The sequence below is a fragment of the Tinamus guttatus genome, unplaced genomic scaffold, assembly GCF_059628265.1.
Source record: "Tinamus guttatus ecotype Peru unplaced genomic scaffold, ASM5962826v1 Tinamus_guttatus_pri_ptg000674l, whole genome shotgun sequence".
Taxonomy (NCBI): domain Eukaryota; kingdom Metazoa; phylum Chordata; class Aves; order Tinamiformes; family Tinamidae; genus Tinamus; species Tinamus guttatus.
The window spans coordinates 4083387-4104113 of record NW_028289208.1 but is presented as its reverse complement, the minus strand read 5'-3'; the positions used below and the strand labels follow the sequence as shown (position 1 = coordinate 4104113).

At 58.0% G+C, this 20727-nt stretch overlaps 1 protein-coding gene and 1 non-coding gene across 2 annotated transcripts in view; both read right to left on the bottom strand.

Moving 5' to 3' along the window:
• Positions 1–20727, bottom strand: part of VAC14 (VAC14 component of PIKFYVE complex) — a 56550-nt gene that overhangs the window by 26342 nt on the left and 9481 nt on the right. Inside the window, exons 8-13 of the mRNA XM_088536488.1 lie at positions 19940–20074; positions 19442–19594; positions 17964–18024; positions 12133–12277; positions 11253–11318; positions 2420–2570 (exon numbers count right to left, since the gene is read on the bottom strand). Of these exons, the coding sequence (XP_088392614.1) occupies positions 2420–2570; positions 11253–11318; positions 12133–12277; positions 17964–18024; positions 19442–19594; positions 19940–20074 (711 nt within the window). The remainder of the gene's footprint in view (positions 1–2419; positions 2571–11252; positions 11319–12132; positions 12278–17963; positions 18025–19441; positions 19595–19939; positions 20075–20727) is intronic.
• TRNAG-GCC (transfer RNA glycine (anticodon GCC)) lies at positions 19014–19084 on the bottom strand. The gene has a single exon. It is a non-coding gene; the product is annotated as a tRNA-Gly (tRNA).

Genomic DNA, 20727 nt, shown 5'->3' with positions numbered 1-20727 from the left:
AAGTTTTCCAAGGGGCATAAAGCAAGTTTGAACTTAACAGACTAGGCTTCTCAAACGCTTTCAGCAGGCTCCGGAGGAGTAATCCACGGACCCCTGGGATATCCATGGACTACTGGTTGAAAGCAACGACCTGGAGCCTCTTAGCACACCCACACATCCAGCCGGCCTCCCAGTAAACATCCCACGCTGCCAAAGGGCCGGAGCGACTACAGCACCGTCCCGAGGCCTCCGGCAGGAAGCCAGGCAGGAGAGAGCGGAGCAAGCAGGAGAGGAGAGCGGCTGCTGGGACACGGAGAGCCGAGCCGGCTTCTCCCTGCAGAGCCCGCGGCTGGGAGGGATGGGAGGGCACGGAGGATCCATCTGCACACGCGGCTCCACGTCCCCTCCGAGGACGCTCTCTCCTCCCGGTGTCCCTCGTGGCGAGGCCTCTCGCAGGGCCGGAGCGGGGCCCCGGGGCTCTTTGTGCTCGCAGGGGCCGCCGGCGGGCGGCTCGGCCTTACGTAAGGGCCGAACAAAGCGGCTAAATAAAACCCGGGGCTGGGAACGGCCTGCGGAAGTGGGACACGGCTTCCCTGGCTGAGCAGCGCGCGTGCGAAGGAAGCCGAGCTCAATAGCAGGGAAACAACTGCATAAACACATCCTGCGGGAGGGGAACAAACACGGAGAGCGCGGAGGCGGGAAGAGCGCGGCGCGGGGCCCTTCCGCCCTGCCCGCGCCTCGGCCGGCGCTGCGCGGAGAGCGGCCACGGTGTCCGCTCGGGCTCCGGGGCAGCCTCTGGGCTCACGCTTTCCACCCGCCGCCCGCCCCGGGAACGCGCACAGACGTGGGAACTGCTCCTGGCCACGCTCCTGCTCCCCATACCACCCCAAAACCGCCGTCTCGAGGAGCCTCCACACGCACCGCCGGGCCTGGACGGGACCCCCCACTCCTCTGCAGGCCCCTGGCATGAGCGTGGGTGGCCGGAGACGGGCAGGAAAGGGGCCGGACTCCTCCCTTACAAAAGTCCAAGGCACATTTTCCCCTCCCCAAAAAGTATCTATTTTTGGGTAGAAGCCAACAATTTTTTTTTTTGCAAAGCTCATTCCCAAATAACCTAAAAAAACTAAAAAAATCATTTTTCCCTTGCATTAGAAGGAATAGGAAGCGGGGACGGAGTGAGAGTGCGCTGTGATGCGCGCAGCCTTTCAGCTGCTTCCACGCCGGGGCAACCGGAGCTCTGGCTACAGCAGAGCTGCTACATGTGGAGGGATCCAGATTCCTTCCCGACGTTACGCTCGGATAACTGAAGCCAAGTTGCTCTTCCAGATACTAAAAGGGGCCACGGCAGCCGTTAGGATACACGCCATCCAGCACGCTATTTTTAGATAACCCACAAGGAAGGAAACCTCAGACAGCCACGAGCATGATCTAAACTGCAGCTCTTCAGCTGCTTGGCCAGCGCTGCCGGAGTGGCTCCGCGCGCCGCGGGATCGCTAGCGCCTGCGGAGTGCGTCAGGGCTTGCCAGCCTGCGAGTCCTCCGGCGGACGGGCCGGCCTGGCCATGACACGAGAGTGCGAGTGCGAGCCAGGCAGCCTTGCAAAAAAGCAAGAGCCCAAGGGAGTCTCCAAACTTGAGCTGGTTTCCAGGAGGGAACCTTTCAAGCCCAGGGAGCAGCAAGGTACCGGGAACCTTTGGAGAAAAGAAGGTCCAGGGAGGCGTGCGGGCAGCAGGCTGGCAGCAACCCGCTGCTCGGGTGGTTTTGCGAGGGACTGTGGATACGTAGAGCACACAGACACAGCCCTGGCTCTGCTCCCAGCTTACGGCCCAAAGCTGATGTGAAAAACTTGTCTTTGGCCAGGAGGACCTGGCTTAGACTCTGCAGAAGGGAGGCTCTTAAATAGCAGCGGAGGAGAAGGGGCTGCCAACCAACTGCAAAGGATGAGAGAAAGGAAGGTGAAAAAGGGGACTCTCAGCTATTCGGACCTTCTCCTTCCCCGTGCATCCGAGACGCAGGCTCTCCAGATCCCTCTGCTTTCTCCTAGTCCCACGTGCACACAGGGCCGTGGAGCTAGGAGGAGGAGGGAGCTCTACGCAGGACCCCTTACTACTGCAGTAAAAAACATGGTCCCACAGAAGGGGACAATAATGGCCTCCCTCCACTGGCCTCAGATTCCAGCTGCGACCAAACCCCAAAAAGGGAATAAGACGCGAGCTAGAGAAAAGAAATGAAGGCAGCTCCCTATCCTGCTTCACGGCAGAATCCTTAATTCCCAAGCCACGCGGGGCTGCAACTGATATATTGATTTGTTAGCATGAGCGGGGCCTTTCTTCCTGCCTGACCACACGTGACAGGTGTCACTTAGCCTGGAGCGCAGTGAAATAACTCGGAAGCGGCGCGTGCTCTGCAGCCCGGATGGAGCAGCGAGATGCAGCCCTTACCCGAGGAGCTCAGCGGGCTGCCTCTGCCGGGGACGTGCAGCTCCGCGGGGCTCGGTCGCGCCTCGGGGCCCTCCGCGGGGCCCTGGCCCTCCGTCTGACCTGCGGGAGAAGAAGCGATCTCAGCCAGTACTTCGAGGTCCTTCAGGATAACCTGCAAAGAGACGGAGAGCGCGGGGTGAACGGGAACGACGCGACGGCGAGGCGGGCGCCGGGCCGGCCTCCGCGGCCCGGTCGTTGCTGTTCCCCCTTCCTACCCAAGGGTGCTCTGGGGTCGGCCTCCTCGCTCCCCTCTCGCCCGGACACACGGACCTGGGAATCTGGCCGTCTGCCTGAGCACGTGCCCCCGTGTCCTGCACAGGGCGGCAGCCCCAGCCCCACGCGGCTGGGGGGACGTTGGAGACCAGCAGACCCTGCCACACTGCAGCCCTCAGCTGAGGACGTCGAGGCAGAGTTGACATCTGTATTTAATAGCTCTTCCCTTCCAGAACAAGTCAAATGAGTCTAGGCTACCTATATATAGCAGTTCTGGGGAAGCTATTACTTTTTTTCTGCAGCTCTTCTCATGTCTGAAGCTATTTCGGGTCCATCTTCATCTAAGTGTCCTTGGCTCTACATGTTTCATGACCCTCCCAGCGGGGCTGACGGGCTGTCAGGGAGGACTGATGGCCACGTCTAGCCCACGGGTGCTCCAGTAACTCGTTCCTGCACCCCCTTTTCCTCCAGCACAGACTTTTTGTGCGTTCTTGGGCATCTCTTCCCATGGCCACAGCAGGCAGGGAGCTGGGCGAGAGGACACCAGGCGCCCTGCAACTGGTCCACACGGTGGATAAACGCTGGATAAACTCCATCGCGTGGGTTATATCCTCGCCTTCTCCCATGCAAACGCCCCTCGTGCATGAGGAATCCCAGGTGGGAAGGCAGAGCTGGCCACGGGGAAGGGTTGGCAGGAGCCTCCGGCTCTGCGAGCGGATAAACAAGAGGCCCCAGCGCCCTTGGGAAGGCCCAAGCAGCACAAACATCGTTAAGCCGCAACCTGCCGCTCTCCTGGGGAGGAAGTAAAAGCTGACAACAACCTTTGCAACACGAGGGCAGGAAGAACACGGGCAGCTCCTCCAGCTGCCTGCACGCTGCCGTGGAGGACGGGAGCTCGCTGCAGCCTCCCCTTCCCGGGAAGGGAGGCCGCGCTCCGGCTCAGCTCGCATCCGCGGGAAGCGGAGAGGATGTCTGGCCGCTCTCCAGGCGGAGGCCATCCCTGCGGAAGCACAAACTCTCTCCTCTTCTTCCTCCTGCTTAGGCCAGTGGAAAGGAGGCAGCCTGCGTTTCGTGTGAAAGCAAATAACCCGCTGAGCACAATGTGGAACGTCATGTTTCCTGCAATTCGCGCTTACGGGGATTCTCTGGTGTCTAATCAAATGGTTCAGCTGAATTCGCAGCCTTCCAGTAAGGGGAAGGTGCTAATTTGAGCCTCGAGTTCTCACAGCTGGGTAAATCACAGCCTTGGGGATTTCCAAGCCCCATCGTATTCGACTAAAACTGGCAAAGAGACACAAAATGCAGCAGCAGCAGCAGCATGGGAAGGAGAGGAGCGAGGCCGAGCTCAGGATGGTCATTCTGGTCCATACCAGCAGGCATCCCAGCCCGTGCCTGGCCCTAAGGCTGTCCCGATGGCAGGACCTGCTTGAGGACACGGCCGGAGATGCTCCGGCTTTACAGAGGTTAAGGGGAAGGGTGTCCCCTAGCCTGGCTCCATGGGTTGCAGGCAGGAAAAACACAATAGGTGGATTTCCCAGTGGAGAAAATGTGAAGGAAACAAGAACCAGCAGGAAAGGGAGCAGAGTACTCCAAGAAAGAGGAGGAAGAGGCAGCCCCAAAGGCCTGGGAGAGGGGCTGGAAGCTGCTGCTTCCCTGTGCACGCTCCAGAGGCGCTTCCCGGCAGAGCCCTGGCCGCTTGGTATGCGCCGCACATCTGCACGGAGCGCGGCGCGCTTTGTGCGAGCGAGAAGGGAGCCAGGAGGGTCCAGGAAAGCAATATCCTGCAGGAGCCCGCGCCGGCATTGCCATGGCAACGGGCCGGCTGCGCCAGGAGCCAGAGCCGGTCCCATCCGTCAGGAGCTGCCGGCAGGACCGGCAGGAGGGGACGGAAAAGGGGCAGGAGCCATTTCCAGCTCCCAGGCAAGGGCACGTGGCCGCTGGTGCCCGTGCCCAGCAGAGCCGCGGGACGGACGCGGCACTAGGGATCCCGCTGGGCCCGTGTTTAGCTGCTTTGCATCCCGTCCCCCGCTGTCCCCAGCTCTCCCTGCTGCGTCTCAGGTCTGGGCCGCTGTCCCGTGTGCTGAGCTGGGTCCCCGCTGCCCCCGCCGGCTGCTGCCTTTGCCTGGCTCAGCTCTCTCCTCTATACAAACACAAGCCCAGGGCCAGCGCGGAAAAGCAGCAGCGGAGCTACTGAACGGATTTCCCCCCTCCCCGTCCCAGGGCGATTTTCACAAGGAGGATGCCAAGAAGTGATGAAATGGAGGGTGGTGCGCGCTAGAGCACGCGTGTTGCATGGAGCCGGTGCCGAGCAGGGACAGTGCCTTGCAGGACGGGCCCTTTGTTAACGGGGCCCGGCCGCGAGGATGGATGCGGCGTTGGAGGAACGCCCGCTCCGGAGGAAAGTGCTCCAGAGGGAAGCCCATTCCGGAGAACACCCGCTCCGGTGGAACGTGCTCTGGAGGAAAGCGTGTTCCGGAGGAACGCTGCTCCAGCAGAATGCCCGCTCCGGAGGAACACCCGCTCCGACGGAAGGCCCCCTCTGGAGGAACGCCCGCTCCAGAGGAACGTGCTCCAGCAGAAAGCCGTTCTTCCGCACGGCTGCGGGGACAAGGCGGCGACGCCGAGCATGAAGGGCTGGTAGAAACGCGGAGCTCCGTGCCTGCGAGCGGCGACGCTCCTGCTCTCTCCGCGGTGCCTCGAGCGCACTCGGTTTTGAGGCCACGGCAAGCAGGGAGCTGTAGGTCCCTTCTGTTCCCCGATCTAGGTCAGGTTAATTCGCCTCTTGCTCTGGTTGAATGATCCGATACCAGCGCCTTCCGCGGGGCTCCCAATGCTCCGGGAACGAGTGCACTTTGTCCCAGGAAGGTCGCGGCCGCCTCCGTCCAGGCCGAGCCAAGCGGTGCCCGAGGGAGCACTCAATGCGCCGCCGCGCTGTCATAGCCCGCAGCAGCTCTTTAAACGTGTTTAATTAGTGCCCGGGGAGCTCAGCGTGCCACCTGATGCCAGGCCCTGCGCAGGATGCCGGAGCGCTTGGTTACTTCCAGCTTCTTCCCAAGGGAGGCAGCGGCCCGTGCAAGGATGGAAGGGAGGCGGGAGCCACGGCTGGCCATGCTCCGATAGCAGGAGCCTCCGCACACGCGGGGACACTGCGGGTTGGCTGCCACTCGTGCCCTCATTGCAGCTCCGCAGCAGGCAGAGCGGAGCGGGCAGAGGAGCGCCCGCACGCGGCCCACGTATGTTTGCCAGAGCCGGCGCCCGCAGGGCCCCGTGCGCGCGGGCAGGCGCCACCTCCCGCAGCCTCCCTCTCTGCCCCGCGTGCCCAGCTGGCAGAAGAGCCCCCTCGGCCTCCGGCACACAGTCACGCCAGGGTCCCTAAGGCCAAGCTCCCCCAATCCCGTGTCCTGGATGTTCACCCCAGCTGGATCAAGCTCCCAGGTGCAGGCATCACCTCCCATGGCTCCAACAGCACCAGGCTGGAGCCTTCCCTCGCGGCCGCGCCGAGACACGCCGGCATGGCACCAGGCCTCTCGGGAAGCGAGGGCACCTCCTGGAAGCTGCCTGGAGCGCAGGCATTCTAGCCAACCTGCGGTGGGTATAAACTGCACGTGGGGCAGCTCTCCCTTTGCAATCAAGAGCAATGTAGTTACGGGTTGAAGCTGATGCTGAGCCAAGAAGCTCCCTGCAGACCCTGGCTACCCCAAGGAAGCTCCTAGTCCTGCACGATGAGGCGCACGGGGCGTCTTGCTAACCAGTGCCCCTGCCTCTTCCGTGGGCAGGGGAGAAGCGCCACTTCAGCACGCCGCGTCGGCCAGGAACCGCTCTGCTTGCAAACGTGCCAACTGGCCCTGGTCACGGTGGCCCTGGCCCAGCCTGCACCGTGCACCCCTCTGTGCCCCACGCCGTCCCCCCCAGCGGCGCGGGTCACTTCTCACAGCGTCAGCCACTTCCCAGCTGCGCCACCAACCCACAGGGTTTGCTGGGGACGGGACTGTCCCCGAAAGCACTTCGGGTGGCCCAGCAGGAAGCAAAGCTGCGCCCAAGCCCCGAACAAAGGAGCAAGGAAGTGAACCGCGGGTCACGCTCAGGTCCTCCATGTCCTCCACGCCACCGCCTTTATTTTCAGCTCCATGCTTTGTATGGAGCCACAATATTTCGGCCATAGCAAATTAAAGGCTGGGAGCTGGAGCACAATGGACCTAAAACCAACAGAGCAAGACTAAAAACCAAACCAAACTAAGACTACTATTCATGTCCCCACAAGCTTTTGTTCTGCTTCATCATACTGGGAATCGGAGGCGCAATGGGAGAAGCTTGCCAGGATTTAGTGTGACAGTAGAGCTCAGGGAAGAGGCCAGAAACCAGGTTTTGGCAGCAGCAAGACGTGCAGGAAGGATGGTGCATGGCTGAGATGTTAGAAGTAAAGGAGAGCTGTGGATATTATGCAGCACCACGCAGTAAAAAGACCTGATGCCTCATCAAAATGTCAGTTAGTGGAGATTCCTCCTGTTCCCTCCTCTCCTTGTTTAATCCTGGCAACCTGAGAGAGGGACAAGACGTCCCAGCGCGTCGCAGAGACGCTGGCTGGGGCACAGAAAGCCTCGCACGCGTCCACGGCCATCGTCCCCTCCAGAGCAGGAAGGGCGGACGCGGAGCGCGTGCGCGCGGACTGAACACGACGCTGCCCTGCCCTGAATCCCGCTCCAGGCCCGCTCGAAGGCGCTTCCAACGCCAATAAAGCCGGGAGGCGGCTGGAAGGCTGTGGCGGGAGGGGACTGATGCGGGGAGAACAGGCGGGCAGGAACCCGCGGGACGGCCCGGCGCGAGAGCTGCGTGCTGCCCCTTGCTCCTTTTGGGCACCGCGGGTGTTCCTCGGGGTCCCGTTTCCTCCATCCTGACCTCCGAAGGACCCGCTCATGCGACTGGGGAGAGCGATATTGCTCACGGGCAATATTTCCTATGCTCACAGCTATCTCGGCGCTTGCTTTCCCATCTCATTTCTGCCAATGGGGAATAAAACACACGCTCAACTTGTCCAAGACCACAGCGAGCGCCTGGGGCAGGGGAGCATCCACTTTTGCCCAGGTTCATGAAGCACCTCTCAGCGAAAGGGTACCCCCTTTCCACTGTTTTAAGTGTAAAGGATCCTCCTTTTGAAGGAGGATCTCAGATACAAGCAGCAAGCTCAGAAACCACTCGGATCCCCTCGCTGTGTTCAGAGCAACTGCATCGACGCAGGCAGGTCCGCAGATTAGCAGAGCTCGGAGGAGGCGGGAGCCCATCCGGCCTCGCGGCGGGCACCAGCTCCAGCGCGGCACTCCGGCATGAGCCACACCAAAGCCCCAGCACAACTTCCAACCCACAGCAAGAGGGACGGGAGCAGGTAAGGAATGAAAATATAACGGGAATGTGCTCAACTGGAGGGAAACGACCCCACTGTGGAGTGCAGAAAGAGAAAGCAAACCAGGAAAATGAAAAATGCCAGGGATATAAGTTTTTCCTGGGGATCACTGCACTGCCTGCTGCGCTCGCCTGGATGTGCCAGGTGGGATCCAGCTGAGGGAAGCACCAGGAGAGCCACATAGCGGTATGAGAATCCACCTTTGTGCTCGGAGCTTCAGACAGCCTGAAGAGCAGCACTTGCTTCAAGCAGTGCCCACCAGCAGCAGGGCATTTAGCCCGGGACACGTCATCCCCAAGGGCATGCGGGTTTTGACAGGGAAATTTCTTCTTTTCTCTTCTTCTAGCATCTCCTTTTCAAGCTCTCCCAGCCAGGTGCCAGGGCTGCAGGATTTACAGAGCAATGGGAAGGAACAGCTTGTGCAGAAAAATATGTTTCCACCAGAATTTTGTTGCATTTGTAGGCAAGCTTTTAACCACATCACGTTTTAAGCGGGGCTTTTAAAGCTTGCCTTCAAAACCAGACCTCAAGCAGACGCACAAGTGTGGGAAAGAGCATCTCCCTGCCAAGGCAGCGCGCGTTGAACCTGCGCGAGGCGACGCAGTGCAGCAGGGTAAGATCTTAAGATCTCAGCGCCACGAATTTTGTATCCTCGCTATTCTCTGCTGCTTCTGCACATCAAAGGGAAGCGCTGGCTTCAGCTTCGCTCCAACTTTCCCCGGCTGCATGGTGTTTCTGAATCCCTAACTAGACCCCTTGACCGTCTCTTTACTGGCACTAGAGAGGCGAGTAAGAGGAGGAGGCAGAGATGACAGTGCTCCTCAGATGCCTCCTGAGATGTTCAGCCCGGTGGAGGTGGTGCAACACCTTGCGCTACTCAAACATGAAGAGCAGAGACGACGCAAAGGCACGGATCCAGCTGCGGATCCCTGATTCCCACTGATGCTCTGAAGCCAGGTGCTCCTTCAGCAACAAGCTGCGGGTAAGTGCTCTGGGAGAGCCTGAGGTGCAGCAGGAGAGCAACCTGCTTCACATCGCGCAGGAGCCCTCCGGATGCATCGTGGAGGTGTCCAGCCTTGCTGCTGAGAACGCCAGCCGAGTTCCGCAGGGGCAGGAGCGAGGCAGGATGAGACACAGCAGGAAGGCTCCGGGTGTGCGCGCACAACCCGTGGGCAGAGCCCAGGAGAGGACAGATTCCTGCCGCTGCCTCCTATGGCCTCAGGACTGCAGACTAAACCCCCACACTCACCTGGCTGTTCCCAGCCCTTTTGCTAAGAACTCCCGTGATCCCACTCTGCTCCAGAGCAACCGAGCGCACACAAACACCACAAAGTTCCCGAGAACAGGGAATAACCCTAGGCCAAACTATCAGGGTTTATAGAGCACCCCACACCCCTCATGCTACCAGGGCATGGACATTTCAGGTTACCTTTCTAAATCTGTCCTCATCACTACCAAAAATACCTCCCCTCTCAAACCCTACTATTTTGGTCATTCCTATTTCCCCTATGGAGAGCAGCAAATCCGTTTGGGAGCCAACTGAGCTGTGACGTTTAATGGATCGACTTGTCTATGGATTGCCTTAAAAAAAAAGATTTAAATAAATAGAAGACAGGATTAAATAAATCAGCTTAAAATTACTTTTGAGCCATTCCCAGTTATGTCACATGGAGGAAATGCATCACCAGGGTCCTTTCTTCACTGTTTTTTTTTCCCCAATATTAATAAGCAGTGTAATTGCAACATGACTCACTGCAAGCCCCTGCCAAGCTGGAGCGGCTATCTGCAAGATGCAGGCTTTCTGGAGCACTGCAAAGGCAGATGTGTGCTCGGGGACTCTTTTGGAAACGTGTGCTTCGTAAGCAGCAGGGTATGGAAAGCGGCCAGGCAGTCACTTGCCTGTGCAAGCGCGGGTCATTCCCTTGCTATTGCTTAGTCCCTTCCCTCCTCTCTCTGCAATCCCCTTAGGCACGGGGTTTATAGTGGGTTGGGGTACTATGCCCTGAGCATGCAAACCAAAGCAGCTCTTGCAGGATTTTTAATCCACCAGGAAGCTCTGGCCTGGGAGAACGTCAAGGACCATTTGCAGACCTGTGCAATATGTATTTAAAGGCAGGCCAGCTGATGGTGGAAGCTCTATTGGCCTCCGGGCCAGCTGTGTGCCAAAACTGCCAGCATTCTGCCCAAACACTAAAAATGTGCCAGAGGGGGAAGAAAAAGAGAATGAGTCGAAGGGGAATGGAATGGGAGAAAGAGGGGAAGAAGGAGAAAGGCAGCAAAAGAACCGCAGCATTGCAGGATGGGGAGCATCCAACCCAGCACACGAATCTCAGCTCTCCTGCTCTTTGTGGGTCTTCCTTATTCGAGTGACTGCCCTGGCAGTGGGTCCCACGAGGAAGGGGTCAGCAAGCTGGCTCATCTGCCTGCTCTGCACGTGCCTATGTGCCCCTGAAACGTGCAGGCTGCTGGGTCACCGCGAACCCTGGACACTCATGTGACAAGTGCTGCCGAGCTCTGCTCCGCGCGGCAGCGCGCGGGGCCAACGCGGCGGCCGCGCTGGCCGAGCGCTCCCCTCCCACGGCCGCGTGGGGTTGCTCAGAGGATGTCTCAAGGCATGTTGACACAGACTATGAGGTAGCGTCTGAGTTCTGAGTCAAAGGACACTAAAAGGGGCTGGAGGGGGGAAAAAAAGCATAACCAGCAGCTTGAATCACGTGGCTCTGAGTAAGGCCTCGGGCATCATGACCCTCGCGCTGCCGCTTTCGCCAAAGTGCAGCAGGGACGCGTGTTCTGCCGGGGGCAGGACACCCAAGTGAGGATGGAGCTCTCTGGCATTCCCTGCAGCTCCAGCCAGGCACAGGTGACACTGCCCCTCCAGTGGCGGCCTCTGCTTAGCTGCCTTAGGTGAGCAGCAGTGCCCTGTCCCTGAAGGGCCAGCACACTTGTCCAAGGGAGCTGGGAGGACTTGCAGTCGGGCACGAGTGTGGCCTGTTATCTGCAGGCTCAGGGAAGCCGAGCTGGGTCATGGCTAGTTCAGCCAAGGGGTCTAAACTCCCCAGTGCCCGTGCTGGCCAACCCTCAGGAAAGCCCCAGGTCCAACCTGACTGTCCCAGGCAAAGCGGAACGCGACTGCGGATGGATATGAAGGTGACGAGCTCCCCCGAGGACTTCTGTAGTACTCACCTCGTCTGACTCGTCTGAGAGAGTCCGGAGCAAAATGGGGAAGAGGCTGTCGGTGTGGCGGAACATCTAGAAGCAGGAAGATAGTTGGATTCAGTCACACAGGCCAGATCAACACATGCCAAGGACCCTCCTGCACCATGGGAGGCTGCTGGAAGCTTCAGCAACATTTTCTGTCTTCTTCTCTCTTAAGCTAGCTAAGAACCTAGGAGTCCCTGCTAAGAAAGCCTCCACAGAAAGGGCATGTAGACGTTTGGTCACGATGCCACCAAGATAATTACAGACAATTCAAAGGCAAAATTGTTAGTTAAGGGTACAAGGTCGCGTCTTTCCCCTGCCCAGGGGAGACTGACAGCGAACCCCTCTCTAGAAGTCTGCCTTGGGCCACGCAGGGAAACTTTGGTAGTTTTGGGTACCTGTGAAGACAGATGTGCTTTGGGGGCAGCTCAGCAAAGCTGTACCAGTTACGTGCTCAGGGTGACAGCCACAAGGCCCATGACTGAGGGTCACTAAGGTTGATAACGGCCACAAGGATGGAGAGCCATCGCTGCAGCCAGGCATCCAACTCTTCCCCTGTATGGCCATGCCAGAGCTATATCCCATTGACTGACTTCAGCCTTGGGACTCGCTGCAAACGCCCCACACTCCCATGTTTTATTGCTAAACCTCCTGTGATGCTATGCTATTCCAGCTAAGGGTGTCCCATGGTGATTCAATGGCTCTTCACCTTCCTGGAGCATCTCCAGGCGTTCCAGACCCAGGTCTGGCTGAAGCAAAGACCCAAGGCTGGGTCTGGGTACCCCCTTCCAATACCAATATGCTGGGAGGTGCATCTAAGTCCCAAGAGGAAGCAACAGGTTCCCATGCCAAGCCCCAGACCTACCTTACGAGGAGTCTTGATGTACAAGTGATAGAGCCATTTCAGGACTGCAATTCTAGTCATCATCCCAATAGACGTGTCATGAAGGTGACAATCCAACACCTGCACTATTCCATCCAGGTTCAGGGTCACTGGGATCCTCTCGGGGCTGCACAAAAAGGAAAGGGGAGTGAAGAAAAGAGAGTGGCAACACTCAGATGTCTACAGCGAATGTCTCTGGCCTGGCTGCCCTGGCTTCCCAACTCCTCCCGCTCTACAGCCTCACCTATGCTTGGTTTGCTGCTCCCTACTGCTACTTTTCATCTTTACGTTACTTTACATGTTCTGAATATCTGCTCTGGGCTGATGGGAAGGACATGAACAGTAAAATACCCTAAGCAAAAGAGCATAGGTTTGCCCATGATGTAAGTAGGTTCTGACAACAGCTACAAGGAAGGGAAACAGTGAGAGATACAGCAGCACACCAAAACCAACAAGAATTAAGATGACAAATTAAGGTCCAAAAATGCTTTCGGAATCCAAGTTAAGCCACCCAGTTCAAACACCTCCAGAGACCGTCTCCAACTCAAACTTCACCTCGTGGAGACACCCAAGCAGGAGAGAGCACTCTGGCTCCACTCATCCCAGCAGACTCCCACAGTGAGGGCTGCAGATGGTGGCCTGGCTGGCAGTGGTTTAGATCACCAGGATATTCTTTCTTTTGCAATGCTTACAGAGCTGCAGATCCTTAGGTTGCACCGCACCATTTTTTACCCCAAACAGTTGGGACCCCCGTCAACCAACAGCCACTGTTCACTATACACAGGAGAACCCCCAAGTAGAAGAGGCCACGTTACAGTGGGGCCTCACCAAAAACCCAGCTCTGAGAAGATGCTAGAACCAGACGTCCAAGAGAGAGTCGCACTGAAGAGCCAGGGCTCAGCCACTCCTGTCCTATCCAAGCTTGTAAATTATTCCAAGCTGGCCTGAAATTTTGCAGTCATCCTGGTGTGCGCAGAACTCCTCTGCATCGAGTTTGATAAGAAATCCTAATGGACAAATTTCTCCTAGTATAATTTGCAAGGAGAACTGCTGCTTAATAGGGTTTGAGCTTCCCCAGGACACACGTTATAAGGGCAAGATGAGGAGGTCCTGTCCCCTAATAGCTCTGCATGTATCAGGCTCCTTGATCTCTATCACGTAACAGATGTTTGTGCCTTCAAATTGCATTTGGAGTTTGAATGAGTTTAGCTTTGATGTTGCAAACAACAGCCAAGGGCTGCATGATCAAATGTGCCAAAACAAGGGGAAGGACGGATGCGTTCTGGCCTTTTAGGAAGTTTCCTCTTAGAGGTCCTGATACAACCAGAGCAAGGAGATTTTGGGAAAGGAACTTTCTTAGGGAACAGCATCACAGGGAGCTTGGCCAGGCTGAAGCTCTGTTTCTGAATCTGCACCTCTCTCCCTTGTCCCAGGTCTGCGTTCCTGCTCCCTCCCTTGTCCTGGTACTCGTGTCCTCGCAGCCGCATGGGAAGTCCAGCCCCGAGGCTGATCTCAGAGCTCCATTTCCAGCAGGGCCAGTTCTCCCGCAGAATGAGCACAGCCTGTTATCCACCCGGCACGAGGGAGAAGCTCCTGCTTCAAGAGAGCACAAATCCTTGACCTGATTACATCAATACGCCAAAATACGCACTGCCTGCGCACGAGAGAAAAGCCCCGGGATAACAAGGGAAACGTGCCCAGTGTTTTCAGAGCAAAGAGGCTGGAAAGGAGGGTGCAGGGCAGGACAGCGTGGCTTGCAGGGGCTGCTGAGTTCCGAGGTGCCCTTGGCATCGCCACGTCTCCCGGCTCTCCAAGGGAGGCTGACGGCAGCACGTTTCAGAGCGCTAAAGGAGGAAAAGCCCCAGCAGCTTGGCACAAGGGCACGCATGGCTCGGACCCCGCGGCGCCTCCGGGCTCGCCCGCTGCCAGGAGGGACCGTTGGCTCCGGGATGGAAGGGCAGTGGGTGTACGCGGGCCGCTCGGCAGAGGAGGATGCCCGTCCTGTACAGCCAGTGCTGCTGCGGCTCGGCGGCATCTCCGCAACTTGCCCGTGCATCCCTGCTCCTAATCCGCAGGCAGCCGCGCGCGGGAGAACCACGGCAATGGCATCGCTTTAATACAATCCTCTCGGCCTGTCACACAGGCTCCCAGCGTCAACAGCTGTGGCAGGGCAGATGTCAGATGCAATCGCTTCCATCTAACCCACTACCCTAGTTTCTCTTCTGCTGCTTCAGAGGACTAATGCGGCCCTGGCATCTCCTCCGGGCTTAGCGTGTTACAACGAGCCCGTGACCGACGCTGATTTCAGTTTTCCTCATCCTGGTTGGAGGCTAAAGCCCAGGCCAGGCCTGGCCTTTGAGTGGGTCAAGGGTGGAGAGCTCCAAGTCCTCTCGCCATGGTCCGAGTCACAAGGACACGTCCCCACGGGCTGGCAGCTTGCACCACCGGCCAGGAGGCAAAGAGCGGCTCTCCGCTCCCGGCCCACGAGCTGCCACCTCGGAGACCTCCTCCGCTCCCGGCCTCCCTTCTGCCCACAGCGATTCGCAGCCCCGCGACGCAAGCGCTGCCCTGCCAGGAAGCGAGGAGGCTCAAGCGGAGGCCGAGGCACCCGGACCGCGTGGTGGCGCAGACCCTCCGGAGCCGGGAACGGCCTCCAAGGCAGGAGAGCTCCAAAGGAGCCGCTGTGGCGCCGCCGTCTGCACCGTGCTCCAGAGCAGCTCTAGTGGGCCTCCTGCACCCGCTTGGGACGACAAGCGCCAAGAGCACACGGCGAGCAGAGCGCAGCCCCTGCGCGAGCCAAACGGAGCTGCCCAGACCAGGGGAGAAGCAGCCGCTGCCTGGGGCACGCACGGGGCAGCGCGACAGGGCGAAGCCGCAGCGCCGCTGAGCCGCAGCCTCGCATCTCGCCCCTGCCCAGCCCGGGGCCGCAGGCTGGGCCCTGCAAGAGCGGCTTCACTCGGCGCCATGCGCCCGCACATCCCTGATCTCCTTCCAAAGGGAGTCTTCCTTGGAGCAGGAGGAAGCATGAAGGCTCTTCTGGAGCTCCCAGGCCTCTCCTGGCTTAGCGCGGGGCCCATCACCCGTGTCCAGCTCCCTGCACCTCACACAGGCCGCGCCAGGAGCCCTCCCGAGGCCTTGCCAGCCAGGCCTGCCCGTCGGCCCAGCAGCCCGGCTGGGAAACGGCCACAGACCCATCAAGCCTTCGCCCATGGAAACGCTGTGTTCTGGGCTGCTCACAGGAGTCTGCCCGCAGCACAGACAGGACAGGTCCGCATCTTCTCTTTCAGGACTTTATGCTGAAGGAAGGAAATCAGGATTCTGCTCCAGCAGCCACAGTTTGACCTCCCCTTCCTCTTCTGAGCTCTGATAGTGATCTCCGGACAAACAACGACTACAGAAAGGCTCCACTTTTAGTCTGTTCCACTTATTAGATCGAACCGCAGGTTCTGCAGAAGCCAAGAGCAGGGATTCCAACCTGTTGGGGCAGCCTCTCAAGCCGCTCCGGTCCTCCCTGCACGGCTAGGCTCTCCTGGGAGCCAATTTTTGTCTCAGCAGAGAGACAGTCCCAATTTTCTAGCTAATGCCACCAGGAAGCTCCCTCCAAGGGAAGCTGGCAATGACTGCGGAAGCATTTTGGATCACAAAAAATGTGTTTTAGGGAGTGAGGGGGGTCACATTGTTGCCATAGGAACATGCCCAACATCCATCTATCAAGCATTCAGACCTAGTCATTTTCTGCATTCTTGGAAAGCATCTTTAGATGCTTGGACATGATGCTATAGAGCTTTCTTCTCCCCTGCTCCTGAACTAGGTAGTCTCCCTTTCACTGGTGCTCCAGTGTTATCTCCATGCAGATGACGGCATGGGGAGGGCAGCAGAAGGGGCGTGAGAGCTCGACACCTGGCACGGGGCCACACTTCATTGCCCGCTCCTGAGAAGGAACCGGAGGAAGAGGGGGAACGAGCGCAAATGCAAGCAAGGAGTGACTTCATCCGAGAAGGCAGCTGCAGCTTCCTCAGTTTGTACAACTTCCAGCTTTTTAAAGGAACGAACCTGCTTCCTGCAGGCCTGCCTTGACGCCCAGCGGGCACTGGCCTACAGGCTGCTTCTCGGGCCCTGGGGGACAATGGTGGCCGCGGGTGCCAGCTCCCGTCTTCCCCCAGCCCAAGGCCCAGGCCAGAGCGCCCACGCGCCTGGCTGAGGGGCGCCCCGCGGCGAGCACGGCACCGCATGAGCGCAGCCCTCCTGCTCCAGCCCTCGCGCCAGCCCGGCCCTGCTCCACACATGTATCCCAACGCACCGAGCTCAGCGATCTCACCTTCCGCTTCCTTGGGATCGGCTGCTTCCTCAGAGCTGGGAGCAGAGGGGGAACACAGCCCCAGAGACGAAGGCTCCCTTCAGACACCCCCAGTCCAACCTGCCTTTGCCAGCGGCAGGGAAGCTCCTTGCCCCAGGAACTGCCTCGGGAGGTCTGACTCCAGTCCTGTCCTTACTAAAACCCAAGTTCTAGCTGGAGTCTTGCTGGCACTTAGAGCCCGCACAACCCAGTGCCAAAGCCCCACCACGCACACACGCCCAGCACGGCAATGAGGGACAGCAGCCTCCCTCAGGCAGCTTGTGAAGCTTAGAGATGGCAAGAGGACACTAAGGTGGCCTTGCCTGTCACCCGTGGTTCTCCCACATGCAGAAGAACCCGATCCCACCCGGCAGCTTGAGCGGCCGTTCTTCTCCTGGCTCTGCACTGACGCTGCAGCCAAACCACTCCAGGTCTCCCTCCTTCTGTGTCCCTCTGGCCTTCGCTCCCTCTCTCCCCCACGTGCAGCCTCTCCAGGACTCAGTTAACACAAGAGGAGAGGGCCCATTCGCATCCTCTTGGTTTCCTGCCTCTCTTTTTGTCTCCCTTTCAAGTTTCAACCTGACGCACACCCACTTATGCACCTGCTAAGCTTAAAGGGCTGAGTCTTCTTCACACAGCATGGTGGGAGGCTGGCAAGCCCTGCACAGAGCAGGGCCAGAACCGAGGGAGCACAGCACATCGGAGGAGACCATTTAACAGCCAGAAAATGCAATCCAGAAAGACAAATGAAAAGATCTGTACTTTTGAAGGAGGAAAAATAAAGTGGGCCAGAAAGAACATGCAATAGTTGGGTAGGCAGCAGAAAAGAAAAAAAAAAAAAAAAAAAAGAGGAAGGGAAGAGTACAGTGATCAAATCTGAAAAGCTGTCTATGTTAGGAAGGCAAGGATTGCTCCGGGATGAGCAGAGAGCCATAGTAGGTGCTTGGCATCAAGGTGAGGATGCAACTGGAGTCATGTATCTTACTTTGGGCACCACAGTTGGAGCACAGAAGAGTTATGAAAACCATGAACTACAAGGAAAAGAACTGCAGCAGCTAGGGAAAGGAAACGGTTACAAGAACAGACGGGTTTGTCACCAGATGCACTTAGAATGGGATAGGAAGAGGTGTTTGCAGGAGAGATGATTTAGGTGAGATACAGGCAGAGGTGGTGCTAGGTGTGGAGCGTGCAGGCGTGGGTCTGCAGAACGGCCCATGCCTGGCAGGGGCACAGGCTGCAGCAGGCACTGCCAGGACACCTCTCGAGCAGCTGGAGCTGGTCCCAACGCCCGAGCCACAGCACCATGCTGTGGCAGGACACCAGACTGCACTGCTGCTCAGCTCTGCGGCAGCGGGGAGCACGAATGACACCAGCTACCCTCTTTTCTCAGCCTCAGACGGTTAATGCCAGCTCTGGTCCATGCCCAAGAAGTCGCCCCTTGTTCTCAAGCCCCTTTGAAGCAGTGCAGAGACTCTACCTGGTGACTGTGAAGACACTGGCGTTGCTGAAGTTGGAGTCACTAGAGGCATCCAGAGATCCTGGAGGAAGACAAAAAAAAAAAAAAAAAAAAAAAAAAAAAAGACAACACTGTCAGCAGGATGCAGGGAAGGCAGAAAGCTGCACGGACTTGTGCAAAGACATCCCCAGCCATCACCAGAGTCCAGAACTCCAGAAGATCTCTCTCTCTTTAGCAACCCCTACTAACTCCAGAAGATCTCTCTCTCTTTAGCAACCCCTACTAGAACCAGGCATTGGAGGAAACCTGGTCCTGCTCAGCAGGCAAAGCCCAAGCTGCAGCTGCCTTCCATAGTCCCCCAGCGTCCACGGGACACCAGGGAGCACAGCAACGCCTGACCCCAAATCAGGACGTTACCACCTGGCCACCTCTGCCAGCACCATGACCCTGCGTGAAGTCAAACGGCTCCTCCAGCCCCTGCTGCGCACAAAGAAGGCTCTAAAGAGCTACCCCGGACCAGGCCCAGAGCTCAGCAGAGGACCACCAAAGCTGCTCCAGCTTTAAAGACTCCGGAAATCCCACGGGGATTTTCCGCGAGCTCTGGATCCTGGTGGTGCAGTGGTGCCCAGGACTGGTAAGCAAGTCAGGAAGCCTCTACTGGCCACCATCAGCAACGGGGTCTAAGCAAGTGGAACAGAATTAACTGGACTCTTTGTGCCCCCTTGTGCCAACTGACTCTACTCGCACTCAGAGAAGCTGCCACATCAGCAGAAAGATGGAGAAGAGCTGAGGTTTTCAGCTATAAAAGCATCAAAGGTCTATTTGATCCTGCATGCTTCAAGATGCAGTGTCATCCACCCGAAGGAGACTCAACTCTGCAGTGCCAAAGCAATTATATTTTGCACTAGATTTTTTTTTTTTATTACGAAAACCGTTCTCGCAGTGCCTGCAATGGACTTTAACAAAAGGAGGCATTTTCAGGAGAATTAGCAAATTAAAAACGACTCCCTGCTGCAGCACGGCATTAATTTCCCCCTCCATGCCTTAAAAAAATCCCCAAAACAGAGCTCTTGCATTGGCCGGGAATCGAACCCGGGCCTCCCGCGTGGCAGGCGAGAATTCTACCACTGAACCACCAATGCTGCACTGAGTGTGTCCTGCGCGCCCCACTCCCGAGCCAGGCACCGTGGCCACACGGGCGCGTTGCTGCCTCTGTAGGTAGACCCTAAACATCGAGCACAAATGATTCTGGGGGGTCAATTTGATGGGCAAAGCAAGGGGGATTGCAGTGAGGAGCTGGGGGTACTCCCAGGGCGAGTACCTGGGCTCCGGGCGGGATGAGCGACCTTGCTAGGCAGAAAGGCGGCACGGAGAACAGCGGCCCCGTGCGCTTGAGCTCTCTCAGGGAACCAGCTGGACTCAGGGAGGGCTCCTGAGGACTCCCTCCCAGCTCGGCCCTCACCGCGCTCCTCGGATGGCCCGGGCTAGCAGGGACTCACCGCCGGAGACGGCCTCCGCCTTGGACAGGGTCTCCTCGGAGGCGGGCTCCGCTGGCACGGGCATCGGCTGCTTTGCCTCGTCCACGTCGTCGTCCTCTGGGATGACCAGCTTCATCAAACTCTGGTTGCACACGTTTGCCACCTCCTTGATATCTGAGGAGAGGCAGGGTAAGGAATATGCAGACATTTGGCATATACGGCTCGGGACCAAACCTGGCCACCTGTGGAGAAGCCACTGCAACAAAACCTGGGCTGTCCCAGCCTGAATACCTCAAGCCCAAGGCACAGGGGTGTGTTTAGCACCTAGGAGCAAAGACTCCTGCTCCAGCACTTCCCTCCTGTCTCTGTGTGCCCCAAGGACAGGAGCCAGGGGCTTCCCTGCTGGTGGCTGCAGCAGGAAGGAGAAGAGCTGCCGTTTGCAGGCTCAGGCATTGGAGCTTGTCCAATCCACCCCGTAAGGACCGCGGGTCCTACGGCAGCTCAGTGCAACAAGGATACTCTTCTTGCGGTCATCGTAGGAGAGGCACGGCAGGACGGCCGTCAGGATCCCCGAGGAGTACGGCAGCATCACCCGGCCGGCCAGCTGGATGAACTCCCTCATCCAGCACATGGCTGTCAGCTGGATCAGGTCATCTGCAAGACACGGGCAAGAGGACATGAGGGAAAGGTGAGTACCGAGTGAAACTAGAGAGCTGACTGGACTTCAGCAACACCCTACGCAAAGTGTTTCCATCTGCCTTCTAGTCCCAGAGAAGCTAGACAAGACTTGAAGCTGCCATGACAGTAAGAGATGAAATATCATCATTAGGCTCCAGAGTTAACTCAGTTCAATCCCTGAGAGCATTTTCCTCATTTATAGGTATTCTCTCATGCTCTCCATAGCATAAGGATATCTGCTCTGTCACCGCTGTAACAGTTGTGTATCTGGGTCACTCTTACAGCTCGGGGTTTGTTCACCTCCTCAGGGCCCAACAAAGGGCTCACTTCACTGTGGGGACACTCAGAGGACAAAAGGACCATCTTTAGGCTAAAGCAAAACAAATTCACCAGACACTGAGCATCAGCAGGGCCAGAGCAACAGCGACAATGCTGGGACAGCAGCAGGAACAGCTCCAGAGCACGGAGAAGGCAGATTTCCTACCACGGAGCCGCTTCCAAGCCCTTCGTCTAGAAAGACAGGAGGGACCTGTTGGGTCAGAGGCGATCGCTGCGACAGCAGGATCCCAGCAGCCTCTGTCGGAGTGTTACTGCCTGCGGGACACAGCCAGGGCTCCCTTCCCTGTGCC